The 12565-nt window shown below is 36.2% G+C and overlaps 1 protein-coding gene across 1 annotated transcript in view; it reads left to right on the top strand.

Moving 5' to 3' along the window:
- Nucleotides 1-8826, top strand: part of LOC139725978 (phosphatidylethanolamine N-methyltransferase-like) — a 35288-nt gene extending 26462 nt beyond the window's left edge. The window contains exons 3-6 of the mRNA XM_071637061.1: nt 2379-2494; nt 6056-6201; nt 7389-7500; nt 8593-8826. Of these exons, the coding sequence (XP_071493162.1) occupies nt 2379-2494; nt 6056-6201; nt 7389-7500; nt 8593-8728 (510 nt within the window). The 3' untranslated portion in view covers nt 8729-8826. The remainder of the gene's footprint in view (nt 1-2378; nt 2495-6055; nt 6202-7388; nt 7501-8592) is intronic.
- The last annotated feature ends 3739 nt before the right edge of the window (nt 8827-12565 follow it).

Genomic DNA, 12565 nt, shown 5'->3' with positions numbered 1-12565 from the left:
CAGGTTCAAGAATGCAGTTAATGAAAAAGTAGATTGAGGTCAGGTTGTCTGCACATGCACATTAATTTGATGCAACATAGCAAACGTACTTTAAACTTACATGTCAATCATATGGACACTGGGCCGTCAGTTGATCACAACACATATTTATGTGTATACATGCCCATACTAAGGGCCCTACGTAGGACCTCAAGATATTATTGTCAATTATAACACTGTGCTACACTAATTGATCTGACAAGTTAACAATGACTCATTAGCATATGAAGCCAGTAACCTTTTGAAAACACCGCCAAAAGCCTGATATTACAGCTGTAGTCCCCTAAATGAGCAATTACTGTGAAATCAGTCAGTACAGTAATTGATATCATAGTGGTACATTGTATGTATAGGCCTGTGTGTAAGGTAAACCCAATGGATCATATTCTAATGTAAGTTGTAAATGTTTCCACATTTCTACATTATACATAAACACAACATGTAGTAACCAAACACAAGTGAGTTTTAAACATACAAGGATAACAACTGTATCCGAGTATACAGGACAACTTTGGGACATTGAGGGTGCATGGCAATCTGAATACTACAGTAGATTTGATATGCAGTAAGGAAGTGACTTGTTAAAACTCATCCAGATTTTTTTTTTTTTTTTTTTAATGAGAAGGCAACTTATTAACACCCAAAAAGGTACCTTTTTTGTGTCAAACAAGGTGATAAGGTGAGTCCTGAAAAGTCACTGTCTTGGATTCTTAAGACTAGTTTTAACAAGTTGCCTTCTCACATTAAAGACTTTAATAAACTTCCTGGGCAAGTTAAAGAATTTTTTATACCCTGTTTAGACTTCCCCAAAACACACAGGACCAACTCCATAGGTGGAGGTAATGAAGTGTAAAGAAAAAAAAATGACTACAAGAGAGCAATGTTTGCTGATTGACCTATTTATTTCTATTCATACTTTATGCATGACTTTGTGACAACGTTTAGTTTTTGACAACCAAAATGCATGCCTGAGTTTTGCCCAAAGTAGCAACTGGTTCATGCAAGCTAAATAAACATTATAATACATTGAGTAGGACAGGTGATATAGGCCCTAGGTATTAAACAGTTAGGTGTATATGTAAAATCATCCATAAAGTTGTAATATGTTGGTAAACCATCCTATGTTGTGCAACATCTGAAAGAATCTAGGTATCCGATTAAATGAAGAGTTTGTTCGCAAAAACCGATAAGTCCATTTTTGAAGATTTTGAAGTATGGTCTCTGTCATAAAGTACAAATTAATACCTTTTAAATGATATATTGGTCACTACATATAAAGGTACAATTTTTAAGTTATGGTCAAAAGAAGCCAACATTTTCTTATTATTCTCTCTATTTTTCTTGACCTTTAATCGCAAATATCTCCATTTCGCAAATATGGACTTAATGGTTTTTGCGAACAAACTCTTCATATGAAATCACTGTCATTTCTATACTAACTTCAAGAATCAAGCTGTGTGGGGTGCACGTCATGCACGAGACTGACACCCACGAGTCATACAGCTCACAAGTCATACAGCCCATGAGTCATACAGCCCATTAGTTGGACACTAAGGTAACAAGGCCCACAAGACCGACATATTAAGCTCCGTGTTATATCTGTCGAACTCGTGGGCTGTTTTTACCGAGTGTCAAACTCATGGGCTTTATTTGCCTAGTGTCGAACTCATGGGCTGTATGACTTGTGAGCTGTATGACTCATGGACCTGTTTTCAAGGTCGAACTCGTGGGCTGTATGACTAGTGGGTGTCGGTCTAGTGGGATGACCCCACTGTGTGGACTGCATCTGTTGCCGTCTGAGGTATTGTATAAAACAACTAGTGTATTATGGTCTGTACTCGTATAATGGAACATGATTTTGCACTCAGTAAAGGACGAGGTGCACTTCTCAACTTTGCCTTGTTGAATAGAGTGTCTCTACTGCGTTTTTTTTTCACCCCGCGCGAAATATTGCAATCGCTCTTGTAACCATTAATATTGATATCAAAATATTTCATTGGTGTATTGGTGTTTCTGTTGAATTCATTCCAGTGTTCCACTTTATACAAGCTTAGCTTTTTTAGTTCCATCATTATGATTACTTCTTTTTTGTTTTGTTTTTTTGTCATTGTCATGACAAAGTGTGCATTGTTTCTTCTTTCTTTGTAATGATATCATTCTTGCACATATTTCATATTGTTTTTGATGAATTGTCCTTGTCAGTTGAATGAAAGTGAAATTGACACATGTATTGCTTTGAATCATGCTTCTTTCTTGATGGAATTGAATAAATTATTGAATTGAATTGAAAACCATTCATTGTTTGTATACTATTGATGATTCTTCGCTGTTTGCACCAGGCTGCCAGGCTGGAGTATAGGAAGAAGTTCTTGACCAGACTGTTTGGGTCACCATATAAAGGATGCACCCTCTTGGGGGCTACCATCATGTTCCTGTCCGTGCTCAGAATGCGGAGGTAAATTTGCTGATGATTAATAATAATGATAATGATTAAACAAATTTATATAATGCAGCTACTACTGTATACGCCATATATTTCGCGAGTCTAAATTTTTGCGAATCGGGACTTCCCAACAATTTCGCGAGTGGTTAAATTTGCGATCGTGGAGGCCTGTATTGAACGGAGAAGTGTACACGCGTATGTTACATTTACATCGGGATCAAAGTCAATATTTTCGCGTGTCTTTAATTTCACAAATAGCACCTGACTTGCGAAATTCGCGAAAACAAAAACCTCGCGAAATATTCGGCGTATACAGTAAATGAATAAACTCTGCTGTTTTAACTAACCTTTATCCTTCAACACAATCTCCCTATTATCAGTCTGTAGGCCCTATACCCTTTCTGATTGTCTTCCCTTGCTGATAATGATAAGTCATCAGGTAATGGGCATGGTAAATGCATACCTTGATCTTTCCATTCCACAGGGGTGTTTCCACAGAGGATTTATGTCCGATAAGGTCAACTTTATTCAGATCAACTTAAAGTGATGGTATGCTATATATGTTATCAATCATATTCCTAACTTCCAAATGCAGACACAAATATATGAGACTTGTATTTGCAGTCATTGAGACAGGTATACAAAGTAAAATAAATGACAAAGGGGTTTTTCTATAAATGTTGATAATTATATGAAGTTTCTGAAAGATTCTGAAAACATTGGATAAAACTAACCCGGGAAACAAATGACACACCATGATTGTAACTTGATCACAACTTTAAAGTCCCTCTTTGAAACAATGGCTGGCTGTGATTTTGTGTTGGATGAGGCTAATGGTAAAAGTGACATCGGCTAGCATGTCATGCTGTGTGGGATTTGGGCAGGGTATGAGCTTGACATCACTTGCTACACCATATCATTAAGATCTTTGCTCTGACACTTCGTAGTCCTCTTTGTTTTGTGATAATGTTTATCATTATTGTTATTATTATTATTATCATTATTATTATTGTTATTATTATTATTATTATTATTATTATTATCATCGTTATTATTATTATTATTATTATTATTATTGTCATTATTATCATTATTATTGTTGTTATTATCATTTTTATTATTATTTTATTATCATTATTATTATTATTATTATTATTATTATTATTATTATTATTATTATTATTATTATTATTTCTACTACTACTGCTATTACCATTATTATCATCATTTTTTGAAGTCTCCTTGTTTGGACTTTCACCACTTTTCCTGTGATCTTTCCCCATGCCTGGAATTGCAGATTTTGCTTTAATTTGAAGTTTGTGCTTTGTATTAACCTCCAAATGGAAACACAGTGATAAGCTTTTTATTCTTTATCATCCACATACTTACATGTACGGTTTAGTTGATGTTGAGAGAAGTTGTTTGATCATGGACATTATTAAGAATCATCTGCGAGAAAAGCAAAACGAAGCGCAAAACAAATATTGCTTGATCAAGTACTAATAATAGTAACCAGATTATTACTTGATAAGACATGCTCTTGACTTTTGCAACATATAATCTGGCAAAAAAGAAAGAAGGAAATAAAGAAAGAAACATCATCACAGTACTACACTACATTCTTCTGAAATTCGTTAGAGTTTACACTGCTATATTTTCTGATAAATGTAGTGTTTTGGTGTTCATGTTCTGTTAAAATCTATATACTTTTGATACATAGTCTAATAAGTCCAATGATAGTTTTGATGCATAGTCTGATAAATCCATATGTTTTTGATATGTTGTGTGATAAATTCATATACTTTCGATAAATAGTGTGATGAATCCACATACTGTAAAAGTGATTTCTTTCGCGTACAGAAACTTTCGCGGTTTCCATCGGTGCGGACTTTTTTGCTTGTGTTTAAATTCGCGGTCGGTAATGATAGTGTTCTACAAGCGACGAGTTCAAAACATTTTCGCGTGATGTTTAAATTCGCGGTTCAACCTCAAAGCGCGAAAATAAAACCACCGCGAAAGAAACCACTTTTACAGTACTTTTTAAAACTCTGATAATTCCTGAGTTTTGATGCAAAATGCTAATTTAACATTGAGGACGAGCTTATTTTGCTATTACATGTGTTTTCCATTGACATCTGCCTGATACTTGGAACTAGCCTTCAGTGGGTAAATCTGATGAACCACATATATACAAAGGGTTAATTAAAAGGGAAACGGGTGTCAGATATCATGGTTCTTTGATTTAATTGATCGTCATCTGCTGCCCACCATGGTACATTTCAAAAAAACCATGACTAGCACAGGCCTGCAAGAATAAAATAACCCAAGGGTAATAATAGGTGCACTGAAGAAATTGCTCATAGGTAATGTTAGACTTCATTCAAGATTCTTCGGCTTCGTGCATGCTGTGTATAAAACTCTATGAACAATTCATCACATGCATTTCCGAATATATATACGTGAGGCCAACCTTTGCAATACATAGCCTCCCCACACTCAAGTCTGTTTAAAGGGGAAATCCATTCAAAATATTAGTTAGTTTGATAAAAATGAGTAAAATCTTTTGAGTACAGCAGTAAAAATTTGACTGAAATCAAATGAAAAATAAGGAAGTTATGAAATTTTGAAGTTTTGCTAATTTCTGCACAACAGTTCTTGTACAGTGGATAAGAATATGCAAATGAGTGAGCTAACCATGCCGTACCCTCATAATTTTCCCTTGATTGTGTACAAAAAATGACGAAAATTTTAAGGGTGTATACAGTTCTGGTCGAGGTGAGGATTTAGCTTTTAACGTTTTGCGAGATATTCAGAAACCACTCTATGAGATGTCAAAGAGCATGCTGTTCTAAGGGGTATCAAAAGTTTATTTGATGAAAATCGGTTTTGAAATGGCTGAGATATCCAAAAACAAGGTGAAACAAAGAGATCCTAATAGAAGGCGTGGTCTGTTGCCTTTTATCATTATCACTTTTTTTGATATCTCAGCCATTTGAAAACCAATTTTTGTCAAATAAACATTGAATCATTCTTAAAATGACAAGCTCTCTCATATTTCATAAGAGGTTTCTCATTATCTCACTTAGGAATGTACAAAACATGAATTCCCACCTCAACCAGTTCTGTACAGTCCCTATAATGTTTCTGTCATTGAAGTCTGAAACATGATGTTATTCCTGGTTGAATAACTTCGGAATAGTGATCAGTTAGATATATCAGGATTTGAGCCTCAGGCATAATTGCATATGAATGAAAAAAATGGAAATTTCAAAATTTTATGTACAAACTTCATGGCAAGTTGCCAGGGGGTGACATGCTCACTTTGTCATTTGCATATTCATATTTATCGTGCAAGAACTGTTTCCTCAAAAATGAGCGAAACTTCAAAATGTTACTTCCTTAATTTTCACCCAATTTCAATCAAATTTTTTACTGTTGGACTAGTGATATTCTACTCTTTCTTATCAGACTAACTTATATTTGGACTGGATTTCCCCTTTAAAGCGCTAAAACATCATCAAAATGTTGTTGTTGTAGTTGTGTTTTTATGTATGATATCTTCATCACTTCCAGATTCCAGCTTGCCATTGAGAACCAGTACAGATGGCCTCTCTTAGAAACAGATGCAGTGTGGATGATTGGATCACTAGTATTAGCTATCGGGTTGACCCTCGGCACTTCTAGTTTTTGGAAACTAGGATTCTTTGGTACCGTCATGGGTACGTTGGACAACTTTTTAGTGGCTTTCCAAAGGTTAAAGGACAAGTTCACCTTCATTTACATAAATGTGGATTGAGAGAATGCTACAATATAAGTAGAACACATAAGGGTAAGTGTGAGGAAAATCAGACAATCTGTTCAAAAGTTACCCATTTTTTAAGTTTCAGTGGCACCATTGCTCGATGAGAGGACTACTCTGGCTTGTGATGACATGTGTGTACAATGATATAAAGAAAATATGAAGAAAAGAACATATTTTCACTCTTCTTGCATAATAAAAGAGCATTTGACTTGCCTCTTACAGAAGGCAGGGGGATAATATAAGCGGTATCATAATATCATCGACAACTGGAGGTAATGCATACTTTCAGCAAAAGGAAACTGAATTTTGTGGGATTCTCTTTATATCTTCCTTATATCATTCTCTGTATTGGGCATCATAAATTGTAGTAATCTTCTCATCCAGCCATGACTGCACAGAAAATTTAAAAGTGCATATCTTTTGAAGGAAGTTTATTTGATGAAAATTGGTTTTGAAATAGCCAAGATATCCAAAAACAAAGTAAAACAAACTAAGTTATCTTGATAAAAGGTACATATGTAGGACCCACCCTGTTTTTAGGATTGCTTTGTTTTTGATATTTCAGCCATTTCAAAACCAATGAATAGAATTGAATAGAAATTGAATTCCTCTTAGAATTATAATTCCTCTTAGAATTATATGCTGTTTCATATTTCATGAAGAGGTTTCTTATCATCTCAAAATAATCTTCATCAAAAACCTGAAGCCACATCTCTGCTGAAACTTTACCATCTCTTTAACCCATTGAGGATGGTTTGATTTTGCTACAACACGCATTTCCCATAGATGCTTGCCCGAGTATACTCGGGACTCATCCTCAACTGGTCAATACAGTTTTGTACCTGGACAGAAAATAAAAGAAGGATATTATCAGTAGAATCATGATAAAGATTTGAGACTCCAACTTTCTCAGGATTTTCCAACAGAAATAACTACTACTGTTTACAAAAATGATCAAGTTTTTGGTGAAAGCAATCATTCAGATTTGAGTTATTGGTGAATGTAATCATTCGGATTTAATTACCACAAGATTTTTAATGAGTACTTTAGCTGTATTTGTGTAGACACCTGTTTTGACTTGTGTGTCCATTTCTTTTCCTGTAGGGGATTACTTTGGAATACTGATGGATGAAAAGGTGACATCCTTTCCGTTCAATTTTTTCAACAATCCGATGTACGTTGGAGTCACCTTGGAGTATGTTGGAGCTGCACTGCAGTGAGTTGTGTCCCTCATCCGGGTTTCAGTTCTGTAAAAGTGGAAATTTTCGCGGTGTTGTAATTTTCATGCATTTCGCGCAATGAGAAACTAGCGCGAAAATAAAAGCAGGTAAATAGTTTTGCTTTCCACGTGCTCCAGTAATGTCTTGGTTCCACACAATTAAAAACATGCAAAACTAATCTTACCCGTCTGATTGCGAAAAATTGCTCAAGTGAAAAATATCCACTTTCACAGTATAACAAGGACTGTCATGGATGATAGTCCTACTGCTTAAGCTGAACTTTTCGCATGGTTTTATTTTTCGTGAAATCATCTGTAAACTGCTGAGATAAGAGTGTTTGAAAATATTATTTTAAAAAAAAGAAGAAAACTCAAGCCATGCTAGTGCTGGTGTAGCTACTGTAGGTTTGTCAAACTGCATTAGCCATCATGTCGTGATATCTACTGTATATGACGAATATTTTGTAAGGTTTTTATTTTCGTGAATTTCGTGAGTCGGGTGCTATTTACGAAATTAAAGAGGCGAAAAAAAATAATGACTCTGATCCCGATGTGAATGTGACGCACACGTATGCATTTCTCTGTACAGTACTGTTCTACATGATCGCAAATTTAACCACTCGCGAAATCATTGGGAAGTCCCGATTTGCAAAAATTTAGACTCGCTAAATGTATAGCATATACAGTGTGCTGTAGCAACATGCTGCCACAGTATTGTGAATGCAAGGCACAATACTTGTAAATGTACAGGAAATCATTTAGGGCACTATTGTGATGGTGATGATAGTGATGATGGTAATGATGATGATGGTGATGATGGTGATGATGATGATGATGATAATGATGATGATAATGATTCATCATCACCATCATCACTATCATCATCATTATCATCATTATCATCATCACCATCATTGCATTGGACAGGTTTATTGTGTTTTAGGATCATGTACTTTTTTTTTTTGCAGTTGTTTCTTGCATTTTGTTCAAAGTTTGTATTTCAGCAATAAACTCTCCAGCCTTTGCCAATACTAACTGTAATCCATTATTTTAGTCAATCATTCAATCAATCAATATCTTCCTTTACAGATTTGCCAGTCCATCAGGCCTCCTTCTTGCTGCACTGGTTGGAGTCATGTACAGTATAGCTATCTGCTTCGAGGAGCCGTTTACTGAGAGGATTTATGCAGAGAGGGCAGCAGAGGAGAAAAAGAAAGACAAATGAAAACTAAGACCAGCTTTGGCCTTCATGATTTAGTTTTATGATAAACTGTTTCAAACTGTACGAAATCAAGATCTAACTTCCTAATGTTCCAATCTTGTCAATGAATCAGTTGTTTCATATAAAGCTAAAATTGGGGATTATTACACCCTATGCGGTACTTAAAGGCAGACGATCGTCATCCCTAATGGTACGTAAACTCTGAACGACCAAAGTTTGTGCATGCAATTACGCAATGCCAGACTCGGTGCTATATCCATTAACGTGTGGGACAATGCTGTCACTTAGACACGTGTGTGTATGTGCGTGTGTGTGTACGCATCATACACAAACATTGTGACCGCGAGCTGCGGTGATTGGAGGAGAGAGGCCAGAAGACGCGTGGCTCTTTTGGCCTCTCTTCATGCGCATGTGCACTTAGAATGTGCGTCCATTCGGAAGCTCTCGTGGCTCGGGCAGCCATTTTGGGCCAGGAGATTTGTAGCACAGAACTCTTGTAGTCTAGAGTGTTGTTCGCTGACCCATTGAGCCAGCGCTATTCTCATTCGGGGTCACTACATTTGATACAGAATGGGGGAGGCAGCGTGTTGCGTTCGTCTCCGTGCCGCACAAACCACTCGCCACGATTGTATGCCTTTAATGGAAATGAAAGGTTTATGTCTCAAATGAAAACAAGTCCAAATTATGACCTCTTAAATTCAGAGTTTTTGTGTATTTTTGGAGACTCGGTAGTGTGGGATACCATGGAATGGGTAGGCTGGCCAGGGAGGGATATATTTGTGAGTCCACATAACAAATTGTGAACAGCTTTATCACTGATCTCTATGTAAGTACACACATAGCCAAAGAATCTCCACAGTAGTCGACCATTACTGATGAGCAAACGCTTTGATGCGTGTATTTGCTGAAGGGCCCTATTCATGGTTTTTGTCGAGCCCACCGGAGGTGAGGGGAGACTAAGGGATCGCGGCGTCCGTGCGTCCATCATAGCGTCCTTCCGTCCGTCTGTCCGTCGTCTGTCCGTAATGCTATAAAAACTTGAATAACTCTGAACTCTGGGCTTCAATTTGAATCAAACTTGGAGGGAAGAGTGGTCATACAAAGTTTTACCTTTTACCAAGTATGAAGGTCACCTCAAGGTTAAAGGTCACAGGCAGGGGTCAATGAACTTTTAGGGCCCAATGTTAAGTTTTTAGGCCACGTTTCGATTATGGGTCATAACTTTTGATCCATAAGTCCATGTGTGACTAAACTTGGGTGGTAAATGTCCCTCGGGGAGTTGATGGTCACCACAAGGTCAAAGGTCTCAGGCAGGGGTCAATGAACTTTTAGGGCCCAATGTTAAGTTTTTAGGGTGCGTTTCGATTATGGACCATAACTTTTGATCCGTAAGTCTATTTGTGACCAAACTTGGATGGTAGATGTACCTTTGGGAGTTGATGGTCACCACAAGGTCAAAGGTCACAGACAGCGGTCAATGAACTTTTAGGGCTTAATGTTAAGTTTTTAGGGCGCGTTTTGATTATGGGTCAAAATTTTTGATCCATAAGTCTATTTGTGACCAAACTTGGATGTCAGATGTACCTTGGGGAGTTGATGGTCACCACAAGGTCAAAGGTTACAGGCAGGGGTCAGTGAACTTTTGGGGCCCAATGTACTGTGCATTTAATTATGACTCCTAACTTTTGATCCATAGGTCCATTTGTGAACAACAACAACAAAAAAGTTGTTGTACGTTTGTGGGCGAGACACATTACGGCACTTTTGCCTTGTTAGAATGTACCTGGGTCAGCAGCGAAATGCAGATCAATGCGATTGGACCACTCTTGTTTCCCCATGCTAGTGAGTCTGTAAATACCTGTGTAGGGTTGTCAACAGCCTTGAGATCTAGATCATGACAACTCTACAAATTCACTCTGTGAGGTCCTAATAAACAGCAACAACAATTACAAGTTAAAACGTTTATGTAGTTAATGTACCACATAATTTGTATGTCTCAACACAGCAGTACTAAATGAATAATAACCTAATATGCTTTGTAGGTTTGTGATTATAGAATGCATAAGGACAAAGTATTTACAGAGCATACAAAAACTCTGGGATTATTACTGTACTTTCCATTTCACATAGCTAAAGCTGTAGGTAAAATTTCAGACACACTTTATAAAAGCAATTTCATGACATATTCAAATTGACTACTAATTTAATATTTAAGCCTTTGTGTGCTACATTAACCTCTTGTCCTGGTGACCTGCGTATTAAGTCTATGGTCAACATTGACTACCTCAGTGTTACATTCTTAATATGTTTTTATGTGATATGCATTTGTTTATTAGTGTAAAGTCTCAAATCTTCATTTTCAGTTCTTTTTTTCAACAATTATTTGGGTATTGCCTCAGACTATAAATCTTTTTGGCACAGTTCTGAGTCATTACATGCTGTACAAAGTGAAATACACTCAATTTTGCACTGAAATTGAGATGAAGCAGTCAGTAGCATGTCCATGTTGATGTTTGGCAATGTATGTGTGTTTTTTGATTGTCATTATTAACAGGACCATGATGTATTGTGATATGTATATCGAATGTCATACAAAATTGTCTGAAATCTGTGGAACTTTATTTTAATTAAAATCATGCCTTTTTAAATCAGCCAAGATGCAGCGCAGTAGTCTTCTGTTTGTCTGCTTCCGGCTGTTTTCCCCCCATGAAGTTTGAAGAGAATTTCTGTTTGATGTGTGTGTTTGTTATGTACAGAATTTTGTATGTCAAAAGTATTTATATATTACTATGTATCTGTTTGGCCCCATGATACTTTGTGAAATCTTTACATCTCATTTAGACAGTAATTCTTGCATCCTCATTACAGTCAAGCATAGACTACTAGTCACACACTGGTGCTAGTAAGCAATACAGTGGAAACTCAATATAACAAGATCCTTGGGAGAAGAAGACAATTAGTTCTTTGTATCAGATATTTTGTCATATCAGTAGTCAATAAATAATGCAAAACAAAGGGAATCAATTCTTTGGGATCATAGAAATTAGTTTGTTATATCAAGTATTTGTTACATCAAATCTCTTTATATCGAGTTTCCACTGTACTGTGTATTCATTGGACATCTGAACAATATTGTTCGTCATTCATTCATTCGTTCGTTCGTTCGTTCGTTCGTTCGTTCGTTCGTTCGTTCGTTCATTCATTCATTCATTCATTCATTCATTCATTCATTCATTCCCTGTACTAGTATTTTATTCATTTCAATTATAATGTTTATTTCATATTTCATTCATCTAATTCATTTCATTCATTCCATTCATTTCATTTATTTCATTCATTTCATTCATTTTCATCCCCCCCCCCCCAAAAAAAAAAGAAAAAAAAAAAAAAGATGCAGGACCAGGAAGACATGAAAACATACAATGTTCATATTGTTACAAAACAATTAAACATCGCAATGAAGAAAAAGAAAAAAAAAAAGTTGGTGGAAATCGAGGAGTCTGTTGAAAAGCAGTGCTTCTATGTGCAGCCCCCACATGTACATCAATATTTTCAGTGCAAACTTGCATTGAATCTACTCTAAATATAAGTAAGTTGATTACTGAGTTGATCATGATAGAATGTGTGGATATCCACATCAACTGCTTCTACAGTTTAATTCTCAACACCAGATGAAAGTTGGGCAATAGGCCGAGTTTCCTAACATTCTGTGGTCACTTCTCGTTAATAAAGGTTATTCCTGACACGGCAACAACCAATGTATTCACTGTAGACTCAAAGCATTAATATGAATTTAGAAGGACAAGAAAAACTGAGAAAAATTGTTACTTGGTATCTCAA

This window comes from Diadema antillarum, unplaced genomic scaffold, assembly GCF_040938485.1.
Source record: "Diadema antillarum isolate AM-2024a unplaced genomic scaffold, OU_Dant_1.0 seq00000069_RagTag, whole genome shotgun sequence".
Lineage (NCBI taxonomy): Eukaryota > Metazoa > Echinodermata > Echinoidea > Diadematoida > Diadematidae > Diadema > Diadema antillarum.
The sequence above is the reverse complement of the archived record's forward strand: the minus strand, read 5'-3'. Positions and strand labels throughout refer to the sequence as shown.